At 38.2% G+C, this 27,511-nt stretch overlaps 1 protein-coding gene across 3 annotated transcripts in view; it reads right to left on the minus strand.

The window, feature by feature from the left end:
• Positions 1-20,786, minus strand: part of eps8l2 (EPS8 like 2) — a 30,601-nt gene extending 9,815 nt beyond the window's left edge. For 2 of the 3 annotated variants that reach the window (XM_041795735.1, XM_041795734.1), the window contains exons 1-10: positions 20,571-20,786; positions 13,895-13,945; positions 13,442-13,488; positions 6,892-6,956; positions 5,361-5,522; positions 4,811-4,960; positions 2,741-2,820; positions 1,719-1,828; positions 1,524-1,591; positions 1,303-1,429 (exon numbers count right to left, since the gene is read on the minus strand). In XM_041795735.1, coding sequence (XP_041651669.1) covers positions 1,303-1,429; positions 1,524-1,591; positions 1,719-1,828; positions 2,741-2,820; positions 4,811-4,960; positions 5,361-5,522; positions 6,892-6,956; positions 13,442-13,488; positions 13,895-13,941 — 856 coding nt within the window. In that variant the 5' untranslated portion in view covers positions 13,942-13,945; positions 20,571-20,786. Of the gene's footprint in view, positions 1-1,302; positions 1,430-1,523; positions 1,592-1,718; positions 1,829-2,740; positions 2,821-4,810; positions 4,961-5,360; positions 5,523-6,891; positions 6,957-7,059; positions 7,129-13,441; positions 13,489-13,894; positions 13,946-20,570 lie in introns of those variants that run through there. The other variant, XM_041795736.1, reaches the window with a different exon arrangement.
• Between the last annotated feature and the right edge of the window lie 6,725 nt (positions 20,787-27,511).

Here is a 27,511-nt window from a genome sequence, read left to right on the forward strand (position 1 = left end):
GTCTCTAAAGATGTAAAGGTACACATTTTTGTACTGAACCCCTCGGTACAAGACTTGCGGTATGGTGCAGATGTCAAAGAAACCAAATACATGTGGAGCACTATTTCTGATCTGACTTTGTCTGATGGACTGGCCAAATTTCATGTCTGTCAAAAGGCAGATCAATCTCAAAGCTTCAAGCTGAAAAGCCTGTTTTGACCATTGTCTGACCAATCAGTTTCATTTGACGAAAATGAGGTAGTAGCTAAAACTAAACAGGATCTAGTTTTACTGCAAGCTGGTAAACAATGGCAACAAGTGAGTAGATTAGCTTGCATATAGCTTTAGCAGCAGTTATGTCAGACCTGTTAACCATTTCTTTATTAAAAAAGAGCAAAGAACAACACTGAAAGCTTTCCTTAGTGGAAAAGATGTTTTTGCATATCTCCTGACTGGCACCAGCAAGAGATTGATTTACCGACTGGCTCCAGTGATAGTGAAGAATGATAAGCCTGTTAAGCTTGTATTCTGAAGTATTTTCTCCGGTGCTGTGCATGCCTACTACATCACATGTTATGTTGCTTTAATTGGCCTGTAATGAATGTGACAGACAGAACGTTCATCCAATCATGTTCCATAATTATTTAAAGGTTCTGCCCTTCCCAAAGACTGTCTACAGAAGGTTACCCAGATAAATGTGAAATATATACCATGCCATGGATATGTGAATCAGTCTGTTTGGCATGTCAGGTCAACAAAAAATTACTAACAAGGAGTTTGGGCCTAAAGGGTGACCAACAGCACTGATTTCTGACATTACTCAGCAAGGATTAGGTGCATTGCTGACCAACATTCAGCTTTTAATACATTTGATATGGAACCACATGAGAATTTGGATTGGTTTCCTACAGTGCTCTGAAAATAAACCAAACTGAGACTTCAAAAATGAGGAGATTTTTGTGTACCTTTACACCCCTACTACTCACATAAAAACAAAATGAAAGCACAATAAAAGAAGCAAATGGATGATGACAAATTAAACTACCAATTCTGCAGGTGTAAAATTATACCATTATGCACAAATAGCACTTCGGGGCACGGCTAAGCAGTCATGTTATTACCTGAGAAATGATAAGTGAGTGATGAGCATTAAATTTCTTAATAGTACCAAAACTGGCCTCTACTACTGTACCACACAAGCATCTCTGGATCAGAGTCCCGGACCACAGGACACAAAAAGACACAAACATTGCATCGTGAGCAATATAAGTATATTGTCACTGCACTCATGCCACCACAGAAGAAGAAGAAAGGGGGACAGACCTGCTGGTCCTTTCTTCTTATTCTTCTTACTCTTGTTGCGATGGTTGAGCTGAGAAAACGCCTCTGATGCCTTTTGCAGCCGTGCCACAAAGAGCTCAATGTCATCGAGGGCACAGTTGAGGATTTGCTAAGGGAGACACATCCTTGGGTTAACATGAAGAATATGGTATTATGAGATTTAGAGTAGCTCTGTGGTTTATTGACAGGTGCCAAACACTCACCACATCCTTCTCAATGCGCTGAGCCAGCTTTTCGTGTGACTCTGAGTCATTGTGTGAAGCTCGTCTGTCTACATCCCACCATTGAAAGGACATATGATAATAAAAATTCACTGATATCAATGAAACTACTGAAATAAAATATGGGCAGCTTGTGAAACAGGGTCTTTATTTGTATGCATGTATAGTCATTCTCACCATGTGTGTTTGTGGCTGCAACTCTTCCCTTTGCAGCAGGTGGGGGGCCCTTAGGGACCGATTGGGGGAGAATGGTTTCTCTGTGTCGCTTCATTTTCTCCTGGTTCACCCTGGAGAAAAGAAGAAATGCACTGAAAGTGAGTGTGGCCTTTTCATTGTTTGTGATGATATACAGTGAATTTGCTAAGCATTACTGACTATGAAAATAGGAAAATATCAGTACTGCCAGACATATTTACATTTTTCAAATTAACTCCCTGCCTTTAATTTTTTTTCCCATGTTTTAGTTTATGGGTTGAAAAGTTGTTTTAATTGGGATGCAAATGTGTGCCAGGAAAAAAATATGCAGTAAAAAGTTAATGATGTATAAAAGCCCTAAGTGAGCTTACAGTGCATTTTTTTCTTGTGTTTTCTTGTGATGACAATAAAATTACATTATTTTTCTCTAGATTTCAACTTATTTATCTTCCTGTCCTGGATAACACAGTTAGTTTTCCCAAGATAATTAGAAAATTCCTTGAGAAATTACCATATTTTCATGATTTCTTGGTTAAAAAAAGGAGTAAAATAAATGTATGCATAATTGTTTTTCTATAATAATGTGCTATTTTGTTCCATTTATGGTCCAAATAGTAACATTTTCCATAAATACATTTAAGTGGTTCAACATTTAGAGGAATTTGGGTTGTGGTTTCTCATAAGGAGGTGGTGGTGGGTCCTCAACTACTGTTTCAGAGTAGTAGTGACATAGTTCAATACAAAAAAGAAAATTACCTAGCTATACCCTCATGTTCCCTGCAAAAAGACTCCATATGACAGAGAACATGACGTTTTTCAAACCCTTTAATTTATCAGATGGTGAAATTACTAAATTTTCAATCTTTATCTTTCAACGGTGGTTGAAAAGCTTCTACTTACAAGTCAGGGTCACTTTCTTTGACCTCTACATGACTGTAACTATACTAAATGTTTTTCTAATCATTTGTGTGTGTGTGTGTGTGTGTGTGTGTGTATGCTCTCACTTTAGCGTCTGAAGTCTCATTTTCTTCCCATGCTTGTTATCTCCAATGGCACTATCTATATCTGCATGAACCATCTCAGCCTGAAAGCAATGATGGGAGACACAAAAAAGAATAACTCAAGATAATTTTCCAGATGTTCATCATTCATACACACAAATTCACTGGTAGCCATGTCACAGGGAAACATATCTGTCCACGCTTTACCATCTTATTGCTCTTATTGCCAGTTTGAATTAAATGCTGATGTTTGCAGTTTAATGATGTAAACCATATCCTCTTAATTTGACACAGTCAAACTGTAAGCATTGATAAACTTAAAACATTTTCAACTCAGACTTTTACCTATCCTACAGGTAGAAAATACTAGGACATGCACCGCATTGGTTTTGTGCTGTCATCTGGTATGACAATAATTCCAAAATGAAGTGTATACCATTAGTCATGCAGGCCACAGAGTCGAACGCTGCCATATATTTGAGATCAGCTGATCTTGAGCAAGTCCTAATAAGCTGACGGCCAGCTGATTTGCTCCAAGCAAGCAATTGACTAATTGCACTTATGCTGCCGTATTAAAACTGCTCTATGCTTTACAGCTCCCTCTGCAAGATGCTTTTGCAACCCTCCTCTACCCCAGCTCCTCCTCTATGTTATATCCAACTCAATCAATGTCACTCTGTTGTCATTGACACCTGCTCTGCCCTGGGTTTATTGCTGCTAGGCTTGTGGAAGGATGCATCACTGTGTTTCTTGACAAAGTGGTCTTAATACTGATACCAGTAAACACTTTTTATTAAATTGTAAAGAGCACCTAGTATGTCCTGTACCAGAACTGTCCTGTTACCCTTATTGGGACAGGCTCTTTGTTTCGAAACAGATAGGAAAAAAACAATATTTGATTCTATAAAAAATGTACTCTTAATCAAACATAGATATTCAGTGAGAAAGGCAATTTCTTTAGATTATAGCCAAAATGTTTTGAACATTTACCATAAAACCAAGCTTTATTTGCCTTTGCCAACCACCAGAGTAACAACCTGCTGACTAACAGTGATCTCTTTCATGCAGAAAATAAAAATGTGACGTGTATTTTTCTTAAGGAGTTTAAACTTTGAAATTAAAATGGCAATCACACATGAACACATGAAACACATCCTTCTCAAGTGGAAAAACACAAAAAACAACTTTTAGTTTAGACCGAAAAAAATCAGTCCCTGATAACATTTTTAATTTTAAGGGATAAGAACGAAAAAAGAAAAAGTAAGTTAGTAAGTGATTTTATTGTTAGAAAGTGGTAGCATTTAGAAACAACAGCAACTCAGCCTTGAAGTGGAAGACCATGTAAAATCACAGAGCGGGTCAATGATTGCTACAACACATGGTGCGTAAAAGTCACCAGTGCTCTGCTGAGTATTTCTTACTTTCCACTGGCATTAATGTAAGCCACAAAGCTCTGGTGCATTCAAAACTGAGACCCAAGCTATCCTTGTAATTGATGGAGATCTCATAAGTAAAGTCAACCATTTACACTTGTTGCATCTATATCTGAAAACAGGCCCTAAATTAACCTAAGGAAGAGAAAATTCAACCCACAAGTGTGATTAAAAATAAGCTATTTTTCCAGACCCATCAGTATTTTCTTTAAAGATAATAAATGACAGAGACATTACAGTTGTAATGACAATTAACTCTACTTACATCTGAAGACTCTCAATAAGAAGTCAGAGTACAGTGATAATTCAAAGGTCGTTATGTTCAGATCCCTCCGATCTTTTATGATTCATGTTTTGTAAGGTATTTCTTTCAACCAAGATTTTTTTTCTGAGCTTTATAAAGCTATTGTTTTATGATGAGTTAGTGGGTCACACCCTTTCAGTGTTAGATCTTCTCCTGAATAAATTTCTCTGCACAAACATGAGCAGGCCACCACCAGCAGCGCTGAAATCGGACCTGGCACTGCAACAACAGAAGCCTGGATTTATGAACCACAAAAAACACAAAGCAAACCGATCATGCACAGACATGAAAGGACACCAGCAGAGCCAAGCCTGTAACGTTCAAACGGAGACTCACCTCCACCTCGTCACAGTGGAAAAAGTGGATGTCTGGTTTGTGCTGCTCTTTGTCCTGACACACAAGCAGCAGCACAGAGGGGTAACGGGTCTGATTCAGGACCGTTTGACACATGTGGATGGTTGGGAGAGGGAAGTTCTCTAACTCCTCCTGCAGGAGCACAACAGAGGAACGATTAGAGGGAAAAATAAAAGAGACAAATGAAGATACTGTGGAAGGAGTCCTTAGTAATTATATTTCGGCCACAGGACATAAATCTATCCAGAGTATTCCTTGACAGCACCTCTCCAAAGCAGTAGTTGATATTTTATCTATACATGTTGACCAGTAAGTCTTTTGAATTGTATTTTCACTTGACAGCAACAACCAGGGACAACAGAAATCAGCAGCAGTGAGACACTACTGCACAATTAAAATGCTCCTATCAAGTAAAATAAAGTTGGACGCACAAACATACATGTTGCATGCACGCAATAGATTTCACTGTACTGCAGGTTACGGCAGTAACAGTGACATTCCTTTTATTATAATCAGTGATGTAAAGCCTTACCTGTGTGTCACAGTCCAGGAGTCTGACAGACTTGTCGGTAACCTGCAGCAGCATCTCCTGAGTCCAGATTTTGTCTTTTGAGTCCAGAAGGACCAGTTTCTTGACAGCATCATCCACTGTGACGATGGACTCTGTCTTGTCCATAATGAACGTGGAGAGATGCTGAGGAGGAGACAGCAGCTTGTTAAATGAGGGACAAGACAAGGCTAAGATCTACAGTCTGCAGCCATGCTAACTTAGCCTAGCATTAAGGTAGGGTTAGGTAGGTAGTTGAAAAGCTAGCAGCATATTTACATCTACATCTGTAAAACCCTTTTAAGAACAATAGTTGTTTTGTTCGTTTCTTTACAATACTTTAAGATAAGAAATCATGCCTGGTAGCTAAAAACCCTTGAAAGTTCAATTTTAAAATTTGTTTATCAAATAACAAGACAAAGTGTTCTTTTCTTTTTTAAAATATCTAGCATGCAAAGTATTGATAGTAGTGAACAGCTGAATATTTTACTTTCAATAAAGTTTATATTAGCTCAGTAAGCTCGGGGATATCACCAGGAAAAAAAAAAAAGAACAGATGCACGTTGGCTCAAGCTCATTTAACCATGCGATTAACTATAATGTATCGTCTGATATAGACGATAAATAATCGTAATAATAATAAAACGCATTATAGGCACTCCTTCTGCTCTGCATGGCTGTTATCTAGGATTACCTGCCCTACCTATGTGATACTGGGAGGCATTCAGGTCAATGACAAAAAAAACGTCATCTATTTAGACATGGTTCAACACATCTGTGACCTGAAGGATGGCTCCAGTGTTATTCATCAGCTCCCTACTCCTGCAATCACAGGCCGGATTTTATTATTCTTTATGATGACAGAGATCCCTTTAAGTGAGATTAACTCAGGTTAACCACAGTGCCAGCCTTATCTTAGGGTGAGCAAACAATATACCATAATGTGTACGTGAGTGATTTACTTTTATGCTGTTTTTATGCTGTAAATTACACATACTGGTTCTGAGATTTAAATCTGGCTTACTAGAACACCTGAAACATCACACTTTTAAATTCATAAACTTATTTTTTTACTCTTCTGAACTTTGCCTTTTAATCAGTTTTATATTGACTTCATTTTACAATATCTCTGATGCCATTTTTATCTCCCAATCCACAGGGCAGGTGAATATTCAACACGCATGAAAGAAAAAGTATTATAATACATGATTATGTGAAAAAGTTAATTACAATCAGATAAAACAAAAAAGATTAAATAATGTACATACATTATGACTGGCAACATCTAAGTGAGGTTTTCTAAAACTGACTTTTTATTCTAAAGAAGTTTTCTAAAACCTAAATAAAGATAAGAAGGGCTGATCAAATGAATCGATTTAACTTTCAGCGTCCTGTGCCAGCTGATAAAATACAATTAAGCTTTTTCAAACTGTGATCAGCAATGCTTTACATTTAAAAAATGGCCTTAATGATTTACTTTGCTTTAGTCGTTTGGAGAAAAAAGTGCATATCTTACCTCGACATGATACTGTGATGTCTCATGCATAATAAAATTAGAGTTGGAGTATTTTTTCCTTTGTTCTGTTGGTGAAAAAACAAAGAAATTAGTATTAAAAACAGAAAGCCTTCCAGCATTTTTGACATTTATCGCTCCATAATGTAAACAGCCAGCAGAGACACTGACCTGAAGTCCACATGTTTGCGTTTCAGAAGAATGAACAAATGAAACAAAGTGAAACAGGCGAGCTCTAAAGAGCGGATGGGCAATAAGGAAGTAGGGAGGACACGTAATGCTTTATGCTGGGTTTCGAAGGGCAACAGTAGATCTCAGTCAGCTACACTGGTGTATCAGTGCACCACTGAAGTGAATATTCACATTTTACTTTAAGAATACCAAGACTTTTCTCTTAAATTATGATAACATATTTAACTAACCACTGAGTTAAAATCTGAGACTTTTTTTCTTTCTGTGCAAATAAGGTGAAACCTAATCTACTGTATAATTATACATCTTTTAGAAGCATTTGCTTTTTAATTAATCATCGCATGTGAGGGCACATTTACTGGAAAGAGACATACCTGAGAAGTTAATTATTATATCACTTATCAAAAACATCGAAATGATTTGGCTCATCCTTTATCACATAATAGTAAGATGGTCGAGTTGGTAATCAGGTTTACAACAGTGTCAAAGATCAGTGCAACTTCACCTCAGCAGCACCATGCTTGTTTCCTCATCTGTGGCACCATACTGTTAACTGTCACATTACTTACTTGTAGGATTTTTCATGTTATTTTTGAAGCTTTTTTCCTTATTTGATAGGATGATTATGACAGGAAATAATGAGAAAGAGTAAGGGAAACATGCACCCCACAGAGCCAGGATAAAGATTCAAACCTGCAACCAGTGTGTCGAGGACTGTAGCCTCAGTATATGAGTACAAGTTTTACCACCTGAGCTAACTGGTGCCTGGAAGATTATTTCAATTTACAGTAGTCATTACTGATGATTAGTAGAGCAGTTGGGATAAATGATCTATTTGAGGTGTTTTGACTGATGTGATAGCGGCATATAAAACCACACATTGGTGGCCAATGGTTTGCTGGAAACATAATGTGACAGATTAATAAAATCTTTTGATTTTAATCTCCCTACAAACAATAGATTAAAAACTAGAGCCATCAGCATAAATGCATTATGTAATCATGATTCCATTGCAATAAATAAGGTCCATAAATCAAGCATAGAGAATTAGTTTAGGCAGGCCATGGATTGAGTGCTGACATACACACAAGCCCTCATCAGCTGACTGGAAGCTGATTCGCTCTAAGCATATTGTTGGCTAATCTCACACATGCAGCAATATTTAAACTGCTCTAGCTGGCTACGCTTTGCTGCTCTCCCTGCAAGCTTCTTTACAACCCCCCTCCACCCCAGCTCCTCCTTTATTCTGCTTCCATGTTCATCACTGTCATTCTGTAGTCATTGATGCCTCTTCTGCTCTTGGTTTTTTACTGCTTCTCTCCCTGCCTAAGGCTTTCCATGTAGGCACAGGACAGGAAAGAATGGAAAGGCAGGGGGATCCTTGAACAACCACACCAGCAAACACAAATAATGGTAATAAATGCAACTTAGTAACTGCTAATAAAGATATATATCTATTACTAGAAACAGCGTGTTTCTTGGCAAAGTGGTCCTCACTGAATAAGTTTATTGATCTTTTTAAATCGCAGTCTTTATTGTCCCTTTCAGCACACTTTGCCACTGCAACATCTGCAGATGTTAAATAAGCACACTGAAGCTCTTTAATGTCTCATGTCACTCCACAGCTCAGTAAACAAGTCAGAATTTACCTGTACTATCCCCCTGTACACTTCATGACAAACGTCGCATGAACATGCTGAAAGTAGTGCAACTTCCATGTGAGTCGTGCGACTCAAAATCTGAATCATCTGAAAATCACACAGTGTACCCCGGCTTTTGTTTAAATCAGTACAAAAGTGAAATAAAAATTTTTTAAATGAAAATGGTGGAATTTCAAAATGCAGCAAAAGGGAGAGTAATTGCAATTGACAACAGAACTTCTGAGATTAATCACGATGTTTCTAACAATGATGGTTTGACAGCCTTGATAAAAACAATAACCTCAAAGAATATCAACTCTAAAACAACCCAAATCTTAAAAAAGTATCTTTCTCAACAACTGCGAAGATCGGAATAAAATCTGGTTTATTGTTAAGGTCTCTGGAAGTGTCTTTGCTCAGCTAATACTGCAAACCTGCAAGAAAAAAATAGCATATCCAGCACACATGGATAAACTTGATCATTTATTTTAAGATTTGTTTTGCCATTATATAAAATGCAAGTCAAACCTTTCCCTTGTTTTAGCTCTTTTTTGGTCTCAACCAATTCCTGTGGGAAATCATCTGTCTTAGTTGTTAAATAAGACCACTGTGTTCACCAACTAGTGGTTAACAGTGTTTTTTTAGTGCTGAGTAGCTAGGACAAGAGATATTTCAGTCAAGCAGCTGCCTTCTTACACGAAAGACAAGTAAAGTGAAAGTGCAGGCCACCACATATTGAGCTGAAGCTTCTTAAAGTTTGAGAAAGTTATGAAGAATGTTCAACTTGACAGCACTATTAACTAAGAGCTACCAAAAACAGCTCTGGATCAATAAAGTCCAAAGTCTTAGTTGAAAAACTGGAGCGCTTGGCTGAGACAGTGTCAGGATTGCGTGTACTGTTTTGTATGTATCGTTTTTTTAAACAGGCTGACGCTGAATGAGTGTGCCAGTGGGCTCATTGACCCATTTAACAGTTGAATAGTCTGCAGGTAACAATTACGGTTAAATGAGAGCATGTTCCTATCAACTCTACTGCCAGGTCTCCTATCAGGTCTCTCTCTCTCCCTGTCCCCCACCCAGTGGAGTCAACATGTTGATGCCACACAGCTTTTCCTTTATACACATATTCAGACACATTTTTCTTCATATATTTGCAGTGAATGCAACACAAAGCCTTTCTGTTTGTGCACCACTTAAAAACTGTGTCAAGGCTCTATCCCAATATTTGCTGTCTTCTTACTGATGATTTACTGTCATGTAAACAAAAAAAAAAAAAGGTTTCTAAGGTGATAACTTTCCATGTAAACAGCTCTCACTGTCAGAATGACGCAAGCGTTTGTCTTCCCCGTTCCTGCCATTTCCTCTCTTCTGATCCCTTCCTGCTCGGCTCCACGCCGATGAAACACAAGCGTCAGGTGTCGTTCTGAAAGTCGAGCTAGCTCCCATGTCTTATTAATGGCTGACATTTATGCCAATCAATTCACAGTGCAGCAACAGCTTGCAATGAGAGCCACTTAGCAGGCAGATGGGCAGATCCTCAGAACTCTCTAAGGTCAATGACCAGTGATAAACATGGCTGCTTGGCAGATGATCAAACCAATACATCACACCAGATCAATCACATAATACAAACGCACATTAAATACCATTTTAAACAAAGCAAGCGCTGATAGTCACCTTGCATAACCTAAAAGACATTAAATATTTCTTGATTAAAAGTCATGACACTCCTTAATTGGAGACTTATGGGTCTTTTCCATTACATAGAGTGGCTTGGCTCTACTTGGTTGGACTTGGCATGGTAGCCCAGCGCAGAAGGGCTTTTCCAGTTGTGAGGGCACATCTAAAGTTCAACATTGTTCCTTGTTCTAAGTTTCTTCTTCTAATCCAGCAGGTATTTCAACGTTTGGTGCAGGGGTTGCAACTTAAACACATCTGCTATACACTCTTGGGCCCTGTTCAGAGCATGACCATTCTGGACATAGCTTGGTGTGGCCTGGTGAGCCCAAACTAGTGATGACTAGTGATGTCAGGTCAAAAAAGGTGATAATTCCACCTGTCTTCATTGTTTGGACTTTTGGTGTACTGTAGCGCATTATATTGAAGAGTGCTCTTAATATTTTGCTTCTATCATGTAGAGTACTGTGTGGAAGTTTTTAGCATGTTTGGGCCAAAACTTGAGGCTGAAGTAAGGCATAAAGGCCAGTAACCCCGCCTGTGGGCACCATTGGGCAGGAAGGAGGTTTGACAAAACCCACGGTAGTGCTCTGAATGTCCTTGCATATTATCTGGGATATCTGAAAATATGTTGAAAAAAATGACAAATTTCACACCTTTAGGGCGGAGTAAGGGGTGGATGCGGTAAGTAAGCATTGCCTGGATGGGTAGTAGGGCTGCCACAACCCCCTGGTCATGCTGTGGATGTCTCAAGGGACCAAAAACCATTGGGATCTCTAGGTGTATTATTAGGGGTTAAAAGGCTTGGACAAAAGAGATACCGTCGAGCTTAACCTTGCCCCATGATGAATCTTTAGCACCCTACATGCCTAATACCCATACACATGACTATATCAAAAGTGTGGAAAACCCAAACTAGCATATTCATTATGATGTTTTTAAAAGACAAAGTCTGACATGCCTGTTTGTGAAGTTGCAGAATCTCTGGCTCTGTGATGGCCTATTCTGAGTGATCATCATAGCAGACAAAAAAGTCATGTAATCCGACCTGGCCTTAACTTACCATCAGGGGATAATAAAGCATCCCATTTATCTCTGTCTTTCTAAAACTAATGTTAACATAAGAACAATTTTGCATGTTAACTGATGATTACCAAACACTTTTGTGTGATTTATGGCCCCTGACAACATTGTTTTCCTAAAGACAAACAGGTGCAAATTGCATAAGTGGTTGATCCATCACACACATTCAAATGCAAACCAGACACTCAAAAGGCTGCTGGTCTGATCTGAAGTCCTTGGATGATGAGTGTGATTTGCTGCCTCTCTGCTGCTGATAACAAACAGATCAGGTGGGAGGACCTGTGCAACATTTGCATCAGTAGTCAGCTGCCCTGCATTGTGTGAATGATGGGGGCATTTTGCATACAGGAGATTGATCTCAGACTCTTGCTTTTGTTCCTCTATGTGTTTATTCAGTGGAGAGCAAATATCTGTCCCTGTTTTGGATGGTGCAAACTATCATTCTTGTAGCTGAGGCGGATAGGTACACTGCGGTCATCCTGCAGAGAGGAGGTGGCAGTGACCATCTGCCACACAGGATGACACCAGCCACAAAAATATTTCACAGGGATCACAGGAGTGGATGATTCCTGTGGATAGCTGGATGGCTTATAGCACCAGACTGTTTTGCAGACAACAAGCTGCACAGTCAGGCGGTATTGGAACATCTTGCATCCCTACAATAGCATCATGTGTCATTTGAAGCCATTCTATATTTAGAACAGTGCAGCCATGTATGAGAGCAGGTAGTTCTGTCATATCTTGGTGCAAGTTTCTATCTGGGCATATTATATGCCGCACAATGAGCTCCTATGTATGACTGAAGAAGGAGGTGCCGTCTGGGACCAGTGAGCTCATGTCTAAGGCAGCACAGGCAGGACCAGAGGGCCAGAGTCCACCTCTTCCTCTTTGCTTTTCAATGTGTCCTTTATTCACCTGCGAGACTTGGGCATCCCCACCCTGTTCCAACCACACATTAAAAAACAGGCACACCCTACCAGTGCAGCATAGCACATTTCAGTCATGCACACACACACACCCTAGCACAAGTATGCCCCAGCAAAATAAAACTGCATGGTATGAGTTTAACACAGTCGTAACATATCAGTAACGCAGGGAGACAATGTAGTAAAAATGTATGCATGTGAGTTAAAATTAAAATCAGACTTTTATGTCTGTGCACAACCTGAATACAGAGTGTAGACAACTAATGATGTAAGGTGCATCTAAAAACAAATCCCAGCATACCAAGCAGGCCTGACAGAGTCCTAAAAACGCATGTTCCCTTCAGGAGCCTGGCCTCCCTTCCTGTGTCTGACTGAGGTGTCAGCAGCCAGAGCTCTGCAGGGCCCCCTCAGCAGGACCTTAGCCCTCTCTTATCACCATGTGTGTGCTCAAGAGAGAACTGTGATAGGTCAGCAAGGCCATGAAGTTAGAGCAATCTGAAGCAAAGTGAGAGTGTGGGATTTCCAGACAAAGCCCAGTACGATTGTAGAGTCAAACTTTGCTCAAATAAGAGCGAACATTTTAATTGCTGGGGTATATTTTCAGCTGTGGATTAGCATTTATTTAACACACTTCAGAGAATTTCCAACCACAAGATGGTGCATGAGGGGGACTGACTTAAATTAACTACAATGCCCTTATTCATGGTAATAAAATATGTCACAGTGCAGCACTTGATTCATCTGTGAGTTATTATGGACAATCCTACGGAGTTAAAGTAAGGGTAAAAGTCAAGAATATACTTCCCTGTCATAGGCTTTTCTCAGAAGACATTGAACATCATCTTACTTAAGTAAAATTAATAATAATGGATTATGAGGAACATACTTAATATAAAGTGAACATTAAGACTACAAGCTGTTTTTAAGTGCACCATACTCTTCTTTATCAGCTGATAAAAACATGCATATTGTAACAAAAGGCCATGTTAAGCTAAAAACTGACTGATCTATAATACTTCTTCAGCCATCACTTACCATAGAGGGCCTTGGCACTGATCTTGCTGTCCGTTCTGGCCACTCCACTGCAATGACAAGAAGAAGAGATGAGGTTACGCTGCATGCTCTTCATCTTCACCCCCTACACCTCTGGATGTCAGTGTCCCAAACCCTCTGGAACTCTCACACTGTCACTTCTCATGAGAAGATTTGTGATATACAGTGAGCAGACTGGCCGGGACTGGATGAGATTAGCTTGGGATTCTGAGCATATGGACCAGCCAGGGAGGGAGAGAGAGTAGGAGAGTGGAAAAGGGGGGGCTAGAGCAAGAAACGCAGGCAAAGCAAACAATTCTCAACAGAGCTGCTCTGTGGCTGAGAGGTCCCTGACCTACAGCACCCTCTGCATACCAGGTTAGTGATTCTCCTGAGTGACAGTGTACTATCAGAGAGGTAAATAAGAGGGGAGGCAGGAATGTGTGCCCCACTTACTTGGTTGGCCTCGACGGAGGTCCCGGGATACTCATGATTTCAGGCATTAACCTGAAGAAAGACACAGAGAAGATAAATGTCAGAGAAAAAAACAAAAACAGAGTGAGTGTTAATGGATGACAGCAACAGGACAGAGGGGGAGGAGGATAAAAACACTCTCCACCAAAACAAGCATGCATTATTTATCCAAAAGGGCCTTTTTTGAAGGCTGTTACATCAGATATCTTATCTTTTCTCTCACTCATTTCACTCCAATGTGGAGTCAGAGTGTAAGTTCAAAATGCTATAGGTTCTTACTTAATCTATAAAACAGCCTGCTCCTCTTTGGAGTGCCAGGTGTTGGGCCTGTACTAGTGATAGTCTGGGGACTAAAGCAGACAGCAGGCTGATATGCTTTGGGTAATTAAATCCTCTGTTAGAGTCTCTACATAGCTTGCAATCAAGTAATTTGGTTGTCTTTCTTTACAGCTGTCCAAGCAATCTGGTAATTAGCATTGCTCCTCAGAGACAATATAATTTATGATAAACTAGAACGCAATGTGATATGATATGATACAATACGATACCAATCGTTATGATTCTGTGGATAGTGATAATATGCAATATAATACAATATATCAAAATGTGATGGTATGATAGACACAGTACAATCCCATTAAGTATCTTACACTATGATTCAGTACCATAACACACAATACAGTACAATACAGTACAATACCATGCAATGTGATCCCATTCTTTATATAATGTGATTAACATGTAATCTTACGATAAGACACAATACTATGTGATGCAATAGGATGAGATACAATAAGACAGAAAACAGTACAATGCAAAACATATAGGTAACAGTACAGTAAGACACAATACAATACAAAAGAATATGATATGAAAACATACAGCACGATTTCATAAATTATGACAAGTAACGGTAATAGGGTACAATATTCTTAATGACAGGAAATTATGCGGTGCAACAAGACATGATACGATGCAAATGATAATACGATATGGTAATATACAATACGATGTGATACGAAAGAATGTGATACGATACAGTACCTACAATATGATACGATAAAATACTATACGATACAACACCATATGATATGAGACAACACAATGCAACACAATGACACAATATGATATGATATGATGCGATACAACCATAGGATACGATACCATACAATATGATGTGATAAGAAACGGTGGGATACGATACAACCCGATATGCTAATATGATACAATGCGATACGATACTATACAATATGACATGCTAATATGATACAACACGCAATACAATATAATGATGCAATACAGGCAATGTGATGCGATACAATACCACAAAACATGATGTGCAACAATATGATACAATACACTACAATACAATGTGATATGACACAAAATGATGTGATACAATACAAAATGCTACAATGCAATACAAACCATACAATTTGATATAACATAATGTGATACAATACAATACAATAAATACGTTACCATAATGTGAATGTGATGCAGTGTGAAAGGATACATTACAATACAGTATAATACGATTTCTGCTGGGCCCACCTTTGGCAGATCAAAATAATTTTTAAGCCCTTCACCCTGTAAGATTGAGAAAAGGGAAACCTTTTCTTGGGTCCAGCATCATAAGGGCAAATTGAAATGAGCAAAGACATGGTCCAGCCAAAATTTGAGCAATGATTATCTTTAATTGTAAACCTAAATACCCATCATTATTTGTTAGAGCAATAAAAATATTATTTATTGGTATGGGCCTATTTTGTTCAATTATAATGCTGTGGGTGGGCCAGTTGAGCTGAACTGCAATGCCAAAGTTTATAGCCATGCTAGGACCTGCAACATTTTTTTTTTCAGCCAGCTCTAGAGCTAATGAAAACCAAGCCTAGAAAGCAAATGTTAGCCAGGAGGCTAACTATAATGCCACTGCTTCAATGTGCAGACATGGATATTATTAAATGACATCAAGGGAGGGTCCACTTGGGCTTTCAGGGGCCAATCCATTTCAGTGGGTAGGCCGGTCAGCTAATATTTTGATATGCACTAAACACACTGTCAGTCACGCAAATTGTTAAGAAATATTTTTAGAAATGATCTCAAATATTGTCTGCATACAGTACATAATACTTCTGTATTCTTCAGTGTATGACAACAAACATGACACTTTTAGTTGTGTTAGTGGGGACATCCTATATGAAACGATGCGTAACTGTACAAAATCATATAATATGATATGGTTAAACAAGACACAATACAAAACAATACGGTACAATTCTACAACACAGCATGACACAATACACCGTATGACCCAGTAAGACAGAACAAAATAGTATGAAACAGGTACAACCAATACTGTATGACATGATACAATATAATATGATCTGGATGATCAAGATACAATGAGATATGATACCCTTTTAGTCCAAGTGGTAAAAATGTCCTGGAACTTGAATGCTTCTCTGCAGCAGGACCGGAGAACAGGCTGATGTGTAATTGTTTAAAAGACAGCTAAGACTACATTTGAGAGGTTAAACTGAATTAGAAATGACAGCTAAAACTTCCCACACCTTTGCCTCTGGGCTTTAAGGTGACTGTGACTTGTCAGTCTGAGACATGTGCTGATGATGTTATGTAATATACATCAGGCTTACAGCAAACTATATGGCTACACACGTACTGTATCAGTCCCTGGTCTGACTGTGGACCCTACTGCGCTGTTACACAACATGGGAGTGGGCTCTGTATGACACAGGAGATAACGGAGATAACTTTTTACCTTGTGTGACTTCTAGCCTTCATGTATTACTTAAAGCGAGTCACTAAGCTGTATTATTAATATGGGGGTTAAAGCATGGGCTGGAAGATAAGATTCTGACCCCGCTTCCCACAATAGCTGAAAACATTTAAGTGTCATTTTAGAACAATTGACAGCAATGCAAAGTAGCCATTTACCTATGACCTGCCTTGCCTCCTCTCTGAACTATAAACCTGCTTTTGCATAAAAGCCAGCTGTAAACTCTACATACATTAACAATGTAAACAATCTAACAGGTAACAGCTGTGGTCACTCAAGCTTATCTCTCAGCGGATCATAAACACAATCGCTCTGAACAGATAATCCTCTCATATCATCTGAAACAAAGCAAGGCCAAATGACAACTGCTCTTACAACTGGCACTTAAGTAAGAGAGTCCCTTCAGACGGTTTGTACAGATTCAATTAAGGAACTCCTCACCCTTGTTTTAGGATTAAGGGGTCATCTAAAATATTACTAAGAAATGCAAAAGCTGTGTTTACTGTAGTTAATTCTGCACAAAAGAAAGACTTCCTCTTTCTGTCCTTATCTCTCTGGCCATTGTTTCTCTACCCTATTGTTCCCAGCTCTGCCTCGCTGCCAGTTTTCAGGAGGTGAGGTGAAGTCGGAGCAGGACGGGCTGGGTGTCATGTGTTGTCAGCCTCATAGCAAGAGGCCCTCTGCACACCTTTTCTCCTCCTCCTCTAAGCCTGAGGTGCTCATTGTTCAATAATGACAACCCTTTATTTACATTTACTTACTGTTACAATAATTAGCACAAAAACAGACGTGGAGAGTGCAGGGGACCTCAACAGGGATACTATTCAACCTGTTTTAAAGAAAATTACTGATAAAATCTAGTTCTTCTTTTCCTTTTTAATGGAATGAAGTGTGACAAGTGTTTATATTCATGCTACGCACTGTGACAACAAATGATTTGAGAGCAATGAGAGTGTTGGCTCAGACTCCCTCACACAGTCTCATGTTTTAAGCCTGTGGTTTCAGTCATGTGATCTCTATTGAGGATGAAAATGACAATGGAGATGTGTGCTGAATGTAAAACAAACACATTGGTTAACAATATAAAGCTCACTTGTAACTACGGTTTGACAGTATGTCAACTTAAAAGTCAAGATATTAAGAAATACCCATAAATCCCAGACTTTAAACATAAGCCCACATCAGTCTAAATAAAGCATTGACACCTTCAGATGTTGTTATAGAAACCAAATAAATAAATAATAGTGTCACTGGGTGATACAGAAAATCATATCACAATGTTTTTAGCTGAGTAGCATGCACAATACGTATCTCGATATTATTTTCTGTAAAGTGAAAAAACAGGTTGTTTTATACCAGGGTAAGAAACTTTGATGTGATTCTGGTAAAAATCAAACAATACTGAGCCCTGTTTGATACCACTGAAAGAAAAATAGAAGTCCGTAACACCTAAAAATGGGCTGATTTTAATGTGTTTTCATTTGTAATTATCCAAAAATGAAGACAAACTACTACAGGCTGTCAAAACTGTGCAAAAACATTGGTAACATAACATCTCATGAGATTGTACGATTTTTTTTTTATACTCTTAAAGACCATATGTGATCTAATATCCATTATTTAACAATAGGTGACAAAATGTGATGATGTTCAGCCAAATTTTTAACCAAAAGAGAGAGAGAAAGGACTGTTTTGACTGTACAACACCTTAACAACAACTGGAAGAGCATTTTAACTCAGTCTTCACCAGTTACATCTACTTTTTTTGTGTTGCATCTATTTGCATTAATTTTGTGGCTATTTGCTTGGGTGTTGTGGGTATCAGTGTTCATTGTGGCTTCTTGTCTGGCAAAACAGTCTGGCTACATACCGTTCATCTCTTACAGCCACTCTCACAGACCATTCATCTGAGACGCTGTATTTCTCAAATCTGATTAAACTTGCGTTTCGGGTTAGGGTAAGGATTCAAGTAAAGGTTAGGATTCCAAAAGTTAAAAGTCAAAATCCTGACCTCCAAAACCTGATGACAAAACATTTAACAAAGCCGAGTAAGCAGTCTGCTTACATTAAAAAAGCTCATCCTCCATAAAACATTCTGATGCAGCCAGTATAGCTTATGTAGCTTGGTAAGTTGAGTAAGCTTCATAGATAGCAGACCTACATAGCTAACAGAGCTCAGGCTAAGCTCTCAAAGCAGCTATGTAAGCTACATATCTGCATTATCTGTGTGGCTAAGTCAGTTTTAAGTGCATATGCTTAAGCTAACATATAGATAACATAGCTATGTAGCTAACATAGCTAAAGAGCAGCTATGTTAGCTATATATCTACATAGCTATGTTAGCTTTGGCTTCATTTGCTAGCTACATTGGCTTATGTAGTAACATTTCTGGCTAGTTTAGCTGTGTCAGCCATGGCTAAAGCTAAAGCAAGCCACCATTCATGTAAATATTTCTATAACTGGTCTATACATAATTAATCCTGGATTAGACTTCTGAAATGTGGTTATTCCATGAATGTAACTGCCAGACTTTGTTTATGAATAAAGTTGATTTTTTTTTTAAGATTTATAACTGGAATTATGTTATATCAGGAAATTCCTTTCTGAATATCCGTTGTGAGAGTAGCGGTCATAAATGTACTGTCTGCAGCCAGACCCCTCTTGTGTTTTTCCCTTTTGCAAAATTGTTTGAACCTGCATTTGTCTAGGACATTCTGGCCACTGTAGTGTCCTACCTGGTCATTTTTTTGCAAATTAACAAGGGATGCACATTTTTCCCAATATCCAATAAATATTTACAAAATAATTTTAGCCATTACTAATATCATACCAAGAATAATGTTGATATCATACCAAGAATAATGTGCATCCTTAAAATCAACATCAATGTAATGTAATGATAAAGCAATATTGTCCTACACTATGTATTACTTTAAAATGCACTGATTTAACTTAAAAACTTGGTATCTTGCCAAGCCCTGAGTGTCACCCTGAAAGCTTATATAATTTAGAAACATTCAAGCATGCTCTGATATGATCAATCTGGACTTTGCTCCCCCTCCTGAATAAGCATTTTGTAAGATAACAGTTATCTGATTTTATGTATATCAAGCCATGCAGCTCTTCAGCTGAATCTCTTCACACTGATATCACATCTGGTGATGATGTTATAGGTGTGTTCTGGGTAAAACTGCTGTCTGTCTATTCTCTGAATCAGTGCAAGAGGAGAGAAAAAGACAAATGCAGGCTTGGATTTCACCAGCAGATCCCTGTTTGTTCACATTGCACTTATGTAACCCTCTTTACACTTCAAGAAAAACAACCTAACCCACTTAATAGACTGAATCTCAAATTAGCTGAAGTTTGTCTGCTTTGTTTGTTGTTATGCAGCATATGAGGTTATATCTGCACATGCTGAACCCACATTACTCTCATAACAGAGCTGGGTGCAATCAGATATAAATGGGTGATTGCTACATGTGCATTTCTGCTTGATTAAGGCAAAACGTTTCTCTGTGAATCCTATCATGAGGAAGAAATTACATTTTTTTTTATTAAAAACAATCATATTGTGCAGGCATTTTGTTTCTGAGACATTTCATTAGACCACAGTAAATAAATAAGAGGGATCCTCACTGCAGAGTACTACGCAGAATATAAGGTGAATGTTCCTGCTCAGGAAGAAGATATAAAATGATAAAAGGCCAAGAAAAGTTAATGAGGAAACTTAAGGGTAAGATTTGTCATTTGGAGCAATGGTATGCTAATCTGCTGTGAATACACTTTTGCAAAGTAAGGCAGTAAGAAAGAAAGAAAACGGAAGCTAGAGAGTATCTTTTACCCTTTTAAGTAACTCACAGTGTTGTTTTCCGGACGGGATGCTCAAGTTGACAAACGTGGGCGATTCAGCGCCTGCAGCGTCACCCTGTCATCTCAGCCCCCAGAAAAACCACGAATGAACGATTAGAGTCCAGTTTTTGTAACACTTTGCTCTGAAGTTACAATCCCACGGTGTAAATCTGACGGTGGCAGGTGTTTGTTGCCGGTTTCCAGACACACGGTCACTGAGGAGGCAACAACGCGGGAGCAGGTGAATGATAGGTGAGGCTGCAGGTAACTCAAGCTGGAGGGGGAGGAGCTTCACGGTGAGTTCACCGGGGACTAGGGTCGGTGAGTGTGAAGGTTTTATTCATATATTTTTTAGTTTGGATGCATCCCATTAGTTTTTTTTTCATCTGCCTGCAGATTCTGAGTCAGCTTTTTGGCTCTTTTGTTGCATAAATGGACCAAAACCTCTGTTATTAAGTAACCCTTGTTGTTCAATGAAAAATAAATGAATCTTAAACCTTAGTGGACTGACAACATCCTACACTGAGCAGCTTAGTCATATTATATAATCATGGGGTGTTTTGTTACACTAAAAGTCTAGGGTACAGTATAGTTTTTCCTGACTTGTATGGCCCGTGTCCCCTTGAACTAAACCTATATCTTTACCCAATTATCTTCATCCAGTACACACTTTTCCCTTTGCAAGCAGCTGACTTGTTTGATTTGTGATTTTCTTTTTGTTTTTCAAAACTGAATTTCAAAGTAAAAGTACCAGATGCTAGGGCCCAAGGTTGCCCATCATGTAAAAGGGATAGCTTTCTGAGGCCCGGCAAAATTGGGGGCTCATGGAGGTCTAAAAACCATGGTCTAGTGTAAAATTTATCTGTGACAACCATATTTTTTTAACCTGAATAACAACCACTCTTATCAAAGAATTTATTTTCCCCCCATTCATCTTGTAGCATAAAATAGCCTTTTTCAGAAACATAAAACCTTTTACCTTCTTTAGTGTTAATGTTAACAATACGGATGGGCACAATGAACTAAACCATAAGGAAAGTTATGCCAGACATTATAGCTTAACCATGATTTGCAGGAAATAAAGTATAAAAAAGAGTACATTTAATGTAAAATTAAATTTAAATAATGGTGAAAACAGGGAAAAACAGGAAAAATATGGTTAGAAATGGCAAAAAATTATTTTCAAAAAGCAGCAAGAGCTAGATCAAAATAGGTAAAAATTAACAAAAAGTGTCAGATATGAGTCTAAAGAGGCAATAAGAAGTAGTGAAGAAGGGGAAATAGTGCCAAAAATTGATTTCAAGTGACAAAAATGGTCGGAAAATGGAAGAAATTGGTAAAAGGGCAAAAAAGTGGCAAAGAAGGGCAAAAAGTGGTTAAAAAATAATGCATAACAATTAACAATAATTTCTACATTAGAATCCACTGATAGTTTGACACACTTTTCAGCTCCAAAAAGAAGTAACTGTTAACCAGGATGCTACCACAATTCAGCACACATGCCCATTCTGGAGGGCCTATATGTGTTTTTCAGGGGCCCTGCCAGTTCTGTGGGCAGGCCTGCTAGGACCCCTCCACTGTCCACGAAGGTGGTAAAAGCATGTAATGTTGCTCAAAACATCCACACTCACTAGCTTTCCCATCACTTTATTTAGAACAACAGAAAAGAACACAATAATTTAAAAAACAGGATTATTTTATACTGTAATTTCTTGTAGGAAAGGCTAATAGAATACAATAAGTCTCCATCTATAGCTTGTAGCACTGTGAGGTTTTTAAAAAAGTGAAATAAGACATTAAGGAGCACTAGTGTACTTATTCTACATCGTTGTAGCTGCAGGGAGAGGTTGCAGTGACTTAACCAAAGTGTGCTGAAATAAAGCAGTAAGTTTATTATTGAGCTTAGCTGCATCGCCATTAATGCATTATTACTGACAGCACTATTATTTCATATGATTCATAGATTCATCAAAGAAATCTACGGTGTTAAGGTCCAATGCTGAAAACGACTGATCAAAAGTATGAGTGATCAGATCTTCTATCAGATAGGGTGTCTGACTTATTAAACATTGACATGGGGATAAAAAGCATGTTTAAAAATTTTTGTTGATGATTTCTGCATATATTACGAAATGTAGTAAAAAAAAAAAAACAAAATAAAAATGCATGGACAGCTATTTATGCAGATGAAGTTATGACATTGATCCATTTCCTTAGGTTTTACTCTGTGCAGAGAACCAGACTGGTCCGAGCTAGATGAAACGCACACGGTGAATGAAAGGGGAGCAACAGTATGGAACGCTGCCCAGGTTTCAGTGTCACTGCCTGCTAAGAATGACCACTCTTTGTCCAGCTGCAGAGTCCTGTTCCTGCAGAGAATCAGTTAATGCTGTTCTTCTACCTTTTATTACGTTTCTGGGTTTTACTTGAATGTTCATGCTTTAAAAAAAATGAAAGCATTATGACAGTAAAAGGCATGTTGTACACCCACTGATTTGACCAATGGTGTTTGTTGGTTGTGTTCAGCTGTTGCTCAAGCTCAGGCACTCTAAAATGTGATTTGTTATGACAGTGGTTACTTTGGAAACCTTACCACTAGGTTTGATTATTAACTTAAGCTGTCAGTGCTGAAAGATCACCTGTTTGAAGAATGAGGGTTAGGAAGTGACTCATAGTAACAAAAATGTCAGGCATAAAGTGCAGAGATTCAGTGTCTATCTCGCATCTAATGAGTAATAATTAAGGAGTCAAAGTAGAGTGGAGCTTTTAACCTAGAATACATAGAGGTTTTAAACATGTATAGCATTACAAAATCACTTACAGAGTAACTGGAACCACTTTATAAACCAACAGGAACATCAGCAGGTTGTTGAAAGTATACTAAAGTGTCTTCACACTCAAATAGACCTGTGAAACTGAATCATTAAAGCCTAAAAATATCCTCCTTTTCTAGTGTATAAATCTCCACGCCACTCAGTCAAATCCATATCAAAGCAATTCTGCCCTCTACTGGAGAAGAAAGAAAAAGAAAAAAATTTTTTTTTTACTACAAATAATCCACAGAATTAAAAAAATATATCAAATGTCTGTTTTCTGAATGACAGTCATGGCTGTAAGGAGCTGTCCTTCTCATAATAAGACACTGAAAGAAAGAAATAAGGTAAAATAACCTATAATTGCTGTACATTAAACAAAAAGCTGAGTAACATTAAAAAACTCAAACCTGAAAAATGCATCAAACTGGGGAAATCTATATGAAAGTTGTCTTGTAAGTGAATGTCATAATGTTTTTCCTTACTTTGTTTTGAAAAGTGTTTTCCTCATCAGACCTAGAGCAGATTATTCTTCTCAGGAGGAAAATTGCAAACGTGACAACATTGTACAAGGTGTACAATATCCTTGAATGAACGCTGACCATTTTAATAATTCAAACAAGTCCTAAAGAGAACAAGGGCTTTTTTCATTCATGAACAAAAGAACAGCTCACTGCGCTCCAGCACTAAGAAACATGCGTAAGAGAGGCTAATTATGTCCACATAAAGTGTCAATCAAAACAAATGGAGCCTAAAATGTAGGCCAGCATCTTCGTGTGATGATAAAGAATGGTGTCTGTGTTTGATCCCAGAGATTGCAATTAACAGACCATCTATTGTTTGTGCTGACATGTGGTCAGATGTAGAGGAGACTGCTTAAGCTCTTACTTGTAACAGAATCTGATAAAAGCATCCTTATCTACCATGGCCTCTTAGGTTTCATATCAAATTTCATAATGAAAAATAAAGATAGTTGAAATGACCTTGCCAGCGCTGAAAGGAGTCTATAAAAGCCACACTTAAGAGATGGACATCTGCACATATTGAGTGACAATCTACAGGGCTTATTAAGAAATATTTGTCCTTTTGGATGCTTTACCCTTTTATTGATTTTATAAATCAATCATGACCAATATAATTTAGCTTTTTAACAAAAAATGACCAAAAAAAAACAACTATTAAATGTCAATTAAACAATGAGGATATGTAAGGTAAAATAAGTGATTGCATAATCATTTACCCCGTGTTAAGTCAGTATTTAGTAGATGCCCTTTTTGGCTGCAATCACAGCACTGAGTCAGTGTGGACAGGTCTCAATCAGGTTTGCACATCTGGACACTGCAGTTTTACTCCATTCTTCTTTGCAAAACTGCTCAAACTCCATCAGGTTGCATTGAGCCGGACGGGAACAGCACTTTTCAAGTCCAGCCACAAATTCTCTATTGGATTGAGGTCTGGCCACTTCGGAACATTCCCCTTGTTGTCTTCAAACCATCTCTGTGCAGCTTTCGCTGTATGCTTTAGGTCATTGTCATGCTGAAGAATAAATCTTCTCCCAAGCTGTAGTCCTCTTGCAGACTGAATAAGAAAGTCCTCCAGGATTTTCTGCATTAATTTCACTCTCTCACTTTACTAGCCCTCAGATGCGAAGAAGCATCCCCACAGCATGATGCTTCCACCACTGTGCTTCACAGTGAGGATGGTGTGTTTGTAGTGATGTGCAGTGTTTGGTGTCCGCCGAATAGAGTGTCTTGTCTGATGGCAAAAAAGCACCATTTTGGTCTCAAAGAACTTTCTTCCACCTTAACATGGATTCTCCCACATGCCTTTTGGTAAACTCTAGTCGAGATTTTAAAATATGTTTTCTTTAACATGCCACTCTCCTGGGCAGAACCTGGGCAACAGTTTTATGCAGTCTCTCTAATCTCAGCTGCTGAAGCTTGTAACTCCTTCAGAGTAGTCTTGATGGCCTCTCTCACAAGTCTCCTTGCACAGCCACTCAGTTTGTTAGGGTGGCCTGATCTAGGCAGATTTACTCATGTGCCATATTCCTTCCTCTTCTTGATGATGGATTTAACTGAACTCTTGGGGATGTTCAGTGCCTTGGAATTTTTTATGTATCCAACCCCTTATTTATACTTTTTAATAGCCACTTCTCTGAGTTGCTTGGAGTGTTCTTTTGTTTTCACAGTTTAATGGTAGCCAGGAAAACAGATTAACCAGTGACTGGACCTTCCAGACACAGGTGTTTTTATGTTACAGTCACTTGAGACACATTCACTGCCCTCTGGTAATCCCCATTTCACTAATTGTGAGACTACTAGCACCAATTGGCTGGACCTCTGTTGAATAAGGTCAGTCACTTTAAAAGGGGTAAATATTTATGCCTTCACCCCTGTTTCTTTGCATATTTTTATCTGACTGACGTTACTTTGTTGAAATGTTTTCACTTTGACTTTAAAGAGTTTTTTGTGTGTGTTTTGTGTATATCAAAAAGGCCAAATTATATTGACCATGACTGACATATAAGGGTAAAACATCCAAGGGGGTGAACACTCTTTATAGGAACTGTATTCTTTTAGGAAAATTCATGAACCTTTAATGGTTTAACACCACATCATAACATATGCTATCTTACAGGTAATTGTGTTATTATTTATAAAAACCCACTATTAATCTACAGTTAGCAAAGCACCTGGTTAAGTAGCAGTAGAAACTGCCATATAACAGAGCAGAATCAGACTGGTGTTGAACAGCCGCCTGCTGCTGAAGTGTTTCTGGTATACCATCAAAGCATGATCTGATCTTTTTAATATCATGAGTTATTCTCTGATGGTGATAAAATGGGAAGACAGCTAGTGTTAATTATAGCAGTTGAAGCTAAACTGCTTTTAAATTCACTTTAACATTTACTATAATGATTATGATAACAGGAGTGCGGCTGATTTTAATAGTTGTGGCAACAGGAGTCAAACAGCTCCACAGCAGCAACCAAAAATACAGAAAAAATAGGTCCAAAGAAAGAAAAGAAAAAAAAAAAATCACACATTTTAGAGAAACCTAAAAAAGCCAGCAGTGATCTGGCGGTCTCTTCTGTCTGATGTTTCCAAATGATATTAGCCATTAGCTACATCTTATTAGCCGACAGCTGATATTCTTAAAATGGGAGATCCCTTTCAGGTTGTAAGTCAGCTATTCTAATTTAATTTAATTTAAAAATCTGTATATTTTGGTGCAGCAGGTGGCAGTATACCATTTTAAGTCTTGGTTGCAGCCCAAAATAAATCTAAATAAAAAAGTAGCTTAAGTTTAACTAGTTGTTTAATAAGTGACATTTTATTACATGAACCTTAGAGTTACACAAGCTTAGACAAATGTTTCAGTGTTTTTTAACAGATACAAAAAATGTTTTTTTTTTAACCTATTCATTGTAGTTAGCTTGAGCTGCTACAGAGGAAGAGAGTTTGACAGAGAGCCATGACAGGACAAGATCTTGATGACAAAAAATAGCTAACACACAGGTGAATAAGAATGAATGAAAATATTGCTCTGTGTTTTTTGAGTTTAGGTTTTAATGCTAATTAACATTTATATTGAATCATATTTATATCTGATTCCTTTCTGTTTGTTCTAGCCCTAGGAGGCCAACACATACAGCTGCCTCAAATAATAGGAAACAACTGGACCATGTAATCTTGGGTAAGTGTTGAGATCAGGCTGATGCTAATGCCAGTGAGGTGGTAAAATACATCTGAAACATATTTTTATTTAGTTATTATGGTTTTATATTCCTGCCCTAACCCTTTCATTTGTAAGTGTTACCTCTGATATCTAGCAACCTTGACAGCTGCACTGGGTAAAAATAACTGATAATACATGCCTGTAGCCCATTTGAATATACACAAAATTTGTGTTGGGATATGTTAGATGAATCAGATCATAACTTAGTCTGTTCTCTGTTAAGGCAACCCTTGAAATGATACTTAGCCTTAAGAAGTCCTATTACTATGACTTTATGAACAGGGTTCATAGCTGCACAGCAGGCAGTACAAGTGGGCCTCACATATCAACACACATGCAGCTCCAGAGCTACATGAGATAACAAATATAGAAAACCAAAATGAACTGCTTTGGCAT

The sequence above is a fragment of the Cheilinus undulatus genome, linkage group 9 (assembly GCF_018320785.1).
Source record: "Cheilinus undulatus linkage group 9, ASM1832078v1, whole genome shotgun sequence".
Classification (NCBI taxonomy): domain Eukaryota; kingdom Metazoa; phylum Chordata; class Actinopteri; order Labriformes; family Labridae; genus Cheilinus; species Cheilinus undulatus.